General features: G+C 39.9%; 1 protein-coding gene across 1 annotated transcript; it reads left to right on the forward strand.

Annotated features, from left to right (window-relative positions):
- Positions 1-1,390: 1,390 nt before the first annotated feature.
- On the forward strand, positions 1,391-3,554 carry LOC135087375 (uncharacterized). The gene is made up of 3 exons (XM_063982149.1): positions 1,391-1,844; positions 2,856-2,942; positions 3,139-3,554. Coding segments are annotated over exons 1-3 (492 nt in total). The 5' UTR covers positions 1,391-1,842; the 3' UTR covers positions 3,542-3,554.
- The last annotated feature ends 1,260 nt before the right edge of the window (positions 3,555-4,814 follow it).

The following is a 4,814-nucleotide window of genomic DNA, read 5'->3' on the forward strand; positions in this document are numbered from 1 at the left end:
CCACCGACTCTACCACCTAGTTGGAAGGAAAAGTAAATTGTCACTTAGAAATAAGTTGACAATTTACAAAACCTGCATCCGTCCAGTGTTGACTTACGCCAGTCCGGTGTTTGCTCACACTTCCTGCACAGACCTTAAGAAATTCCAGACCCTCCAAAACAAATTCTTACGCCGAGCCGCGGATGCCCCGTGGTTCGTGCGTAATACGAATCTCCATAGAGATTTCGAGATCCCATCGATTGATCACTTTATGAAAGAAGCCTCTCGCCGCTACTTTGATAAAGCGATCAACCACAAGAACCCTCTTATCGTTAGCGCCGCCACGTATACACCCCAGAAAGATATCGCTGCCCAATACCGACGACCTAGGCATGTCCTAGACGACCCGGACGATCCTATCACCGAATTTCTGAACACAGACATCACTGCCTTAAGCACGCCAACTACTCCACAACACAGTAGCTCGTTACACCGTACTCGCCGGCGAGTACGAGGCCCTGCTTTCCATTTCGGACGGTACAGACATGTACCGGGCCGGTTCTCCCCTATCCGTCCCCCGGACACGGCCTGAGCCGAGGTCCGAGCCTACCGTGGCGCCCTCAGGCCGCGTCCGTAGTCCCCTCGATCGGGCCCGCCGTAGGCTGGACTTTGGTCCAACACCGCGGTGGGCAACCCTCTAGTTGGGTTCGCCACTGATCGGGCGCCTTATGCGCTCGATACGGCCCGATCGCGAACGTCGGTCTGCGACCGACGCGGACGAGCCTGGGCTTCGCTTCGCGAAGCCCACACTCGGCCTCGTCGGCACGCGCACCGGACGATCGCCAAACGGCTAGAGTACCTTCTGTACTCGCCACTCTGCCCGGTGAAGCTGGAAAAGCTCCTCAAGCTACCAGCGCGCGTCCCAAAAAAAAAAAAAAAAAAAAAAAAAAAGGAGCAGGCAGTCTTGGCTCTGGCGCGGCACGGTGCACACCTTGTACCATTTGCTAAGCTGTTCCGAGACCTATTGGATAATTGATTTAAATGTTAAATTAATTATTATCATTAATTATTAAAATGCCTATAGGCGCTTTATAATTAATTAAAATACAGTCACTTGTGGTTAATGCCTGAGCATTGGCCACAATTGAGGTGTTAGCTGTACACTACTTAATTAAGTTACTGAATCACTACCATTTGTTAAATTGCTTTTCTTATAGTTAATAAAAATAGCTATTATCTTGATATCTCTGCCTTATTCATTCATCATGACCGACCCACTTCCTACAGATATATTAAACATACTCAATAAATAAATATTTAAACAAAAAAAAATATTTTTGTTTACTATCGTATTTTTATAACCAAAACGCCTGCCGCAAAAAGTAAGACAAATGTTTTTTTAGACGCAAAATTATTATTCAACAGTAAAATATTATGTGTAAGACAATTATCAATTTATTTTATGATTTTGCTTTTTAGTATACAAATCGCATTTTAATTGGCATTTTTGTTGTTTAAATCAAAGGAATGTCGTTTCGAACCGATATGCTATCGAAATAATGAACAATCGCTGTAGGGTTTTTCGCTAGAGGATTTTTCGCACAAATGTTACATCGCACCAATAAAGCATCGATACAATAAAATATCGCACAACTGAACTACCGACACAAAGTGTTCGGTATAATGAAAATCAAACTATCAACTTTCGAACACAAGTAGGGAACCCCTTTAAATTTGGAGGTTCGCACCAAGAGCTTCATTCTGTATTTCGAAGTGCTCCTGCATTAGAATCGGCTCCAGTAAAGTCATATCTTCGAGGAGTCATCATCATCAGTGACGTAAATAAAATTGTGAGTGTTCAACATGTGAGTACATATTATCTATTTTTTATGTGGACTATCTTTACTGTGATTTGTTGTTATGTTAGTACTGCGATTAGGACTTAGCCTAAATGGCAATGCCAGATTTTGTATGGAAGGTGGCGTCTTTTTTTTTTCGCGCGGCCATCGACCAAACTCTGTTTTTTGATTACAAAATAGTGTAATAAACCAAACTTACTATGGCATGTATACTTCTAAACTCAGTCTGAACTGAGTTACGAGCATTAGAAGTTTGATGATTTACATACTAGATTTGCTTTTTGCGCGCAAGTTTTGTAAGAAATTGCAACAAAATATTGCGATATTTTCTTATTGCGCTGATTCTACTCCACACTGATGTCTGGAGCCTTTAATGGATGGTATTGTTTGTTTACACATACAATGTCACTATTTTGTTGCAATTTCTTACAAAACTTGCGCGCAAAAAGCAAATCTAGTATGTAAATCATCAAACTTCTAATGCTCGTAACTCAGTTCAGACTGAGTTTAGAGGTATACATGTCATAGTAAGTTTGGTTTATTACACTATTTTGTATCCAAAAAACATGGTTTGGTCGGTGGCCGCGCGAAAAAAAAAAAGACGCCAATTTCCGGCATTGTCTTTTGTGATCAGTTCTTTGGTATACCAGTGATTATGTTTATCTGTAATAAGGCTTGCAGACCATGAGCTAAGCTAAGTTAGTTTAGTTTGGCTCGCATAGCTGACACAGTTTTCCTTACTTGTGTGCAAACTGCAAACAGTAACACAGATAAACATAATCACTGGTATACCAAAGAACTGATCACAAATAATGCGAAACTTTGTGTGGATGTTTAGATGTATGTATGTTTGTTACTCTTGGCGTTAATAGTTAATGACGATCTGTGATAAACTGAATTCCACGCGGGTGAAGCCACAGGCAAAAGCTAGTAAAGCATAAATCAGTGATGTTTGCGAGGAATTCTGACTTTCTCAGTATGGTATTTGTGCATTACAAATGTTTTTTTTTTCTGCAGGTCTGATTCAGAGTTAGAATTTTTCGAGCCTGAACGCAAACCAAAGACGAAGCGAAAGTCTGCGAGTAGATCCAAAGAGTCTATCAGGTAAGCAAGTGTAGATATAAGCACATATATACATACACACCTTTCATTATTATGTGTTTTTTTGTACTTGTTTTGTTTTTAAATGTAGATTCATTTGAACAAACGATGAGAGGTTCTTATGTAGCTGTGAACGAGACTATTTTGCAACGTAAATGTACGTAAATGTGTATATTAATACAGCTTGTTTATGTTACAGATCTGGTTCTTCTAAGAAACCCAGACACGGGAAGCTCCAAGAGACGTTGGATATACTGGGCTTGCTGTCGGAAGACGAAGAAAGTGTGGCTGCTGAGAACGCGCGACGCTCGCCAGCTCGCAATAAGCAGCTTGACAGCAGCATCAGCAACCGCGTTGCTAACGGCTGTGTGGTGCGCCGCACGCTCCTCGACGGACCGTACTACGTGGAGACGCGCGTGTACACCACCGAGGACGCGCTGACGACGTCGCCTGAGCTGCGCTACACCAAGGCTCTGGTGACGCTGAAGGCGCAGCTCGACCGAGACCAGCCGGAGTGGGCTTGTCTGCAGAAGTTCTTGCAGAAGACCAAGTCCTCCTTGTTCGCTGATAGCAAGCCCATATTTTATAGTAATAAAAAGTAATGTGTTCGGTTTAGTGTTATGTTTTATTTAGTTATAGTATTTTTATGTATCGACCCCAAGCCCTAAGGTAAAAGGTAATTTTTGAGAGGTAGGACAGGTTTTCAAGGTAAAGGTTAAGGTAATAAGGTATTTTGGTTAAAAAAATACTCGGTAAGTCTTCATTGGTTTTGAGCACAAGTAAAATAGGTTTTGTCGAGGTCTGCTAGCCGTGGTTTTGGTCTAACTCGAGCTCACGCAATATAGTTAATTGACAGACGCTCACACACTTAAAACACTCACACACATTTTTCTTCAGTAACATTTATTAATTTATAGAATTGGGCTCTTAAACCAATGAATATTTACTGCTTCTGTAAACGAGTAGTGTAGTGTGTAATACTTAATAATTTTAACATTTTACTCGAGTGCTAGGTAAAGGTTTAAAGATTCTTTATTTCTCAATAAAAACATAATTGTCACTTACTTGAGAACAAAATTAAACTAAGTATAATTTACATTTGAATCGTTCGCACCGATATGTTTTATAAAAAGCATTGGCTTTAGCAAATTATACCATCTGATTGGCGATAAAAAGTAAATCAGTATAATATAGGTTCAAAACAAAATTAAATATAATTTTCTAAATTGTAAATATTAGTTTTAGACATTAAATTTAATAAGTAAGGCTCATTCTACAACGTCATGAATATGTAGGGCAAGTTTCTTTTTAAAAATATTTAGGGAGTCAATGCTTTTTATTGATGCGGGTAGTTTATTAAACAACTGTGCTCCCTCAAAGTTAAGCATTCGCTTGCCGTAATTTGTGCGTATCTTGGGTAGAACCAAATAGCTAGCGCGACGGCGCGTGCGCTTCGGAACCTGTTCTGACCGCGTCATCAGAGTGAGCGACGTATGGATGGTTTTATTCAATACGTTGCGTATGAGCAGGCAGGTATAATACATAAATAATTTTTTAATGTTCATAATTTGTGTTTCGCTATAAATCTTGGAAGTGGATGTGAGGTACGGATAATGAAATAATAATTTAATGATTTTATTTTGTAAGACTTGGAGTTCGGATATTTTTGTTTTTGAAGCACTACCCCAGATTTCAACAAGGTATATTAGGTGGGATTTTACAAGTGAGTATATATTGTATCTTGATTTGCGGGGTATGCATCGTACTATGGGGCGTAAAGAAGCCATTAATGCGGATTTTTTTTTCTTAATATGGTCAATATGAACGTTCCATGTTAAGTGGCTATCTAAATAAAGACCTAAATATTTTTCGTGT

Source organism: Ostrinia nubilalis (genome assembly GCF_963855985.1).
Source record: "Ostrinia nubilalis chromosome W unlocalized genomic scaffold, ilOstNubi1.1 SUPER_W_unloc_1, whole genome shotgun sequence".
In the NCBI taxonomy this organism is placed as follows: Eukaryota; Metazoa; Arthropoda; class Insecta; order Lepidoptera; family Crambidae; genus Ostrinia; species Ostrinia nubilalis.

Bases quoted from the DNA above. Each gene is read 5' to 3' on its own strand.
- LOC135087375 (XM_063982149.1), top strand. The intron at 2,943-3,138 runs GTAAGCAAGTGT...TTTATGTTACAG, and splicing joins AGATCCAAAGAGTCTATCAG to ATCTGGTTCTTCTAAGAAAC.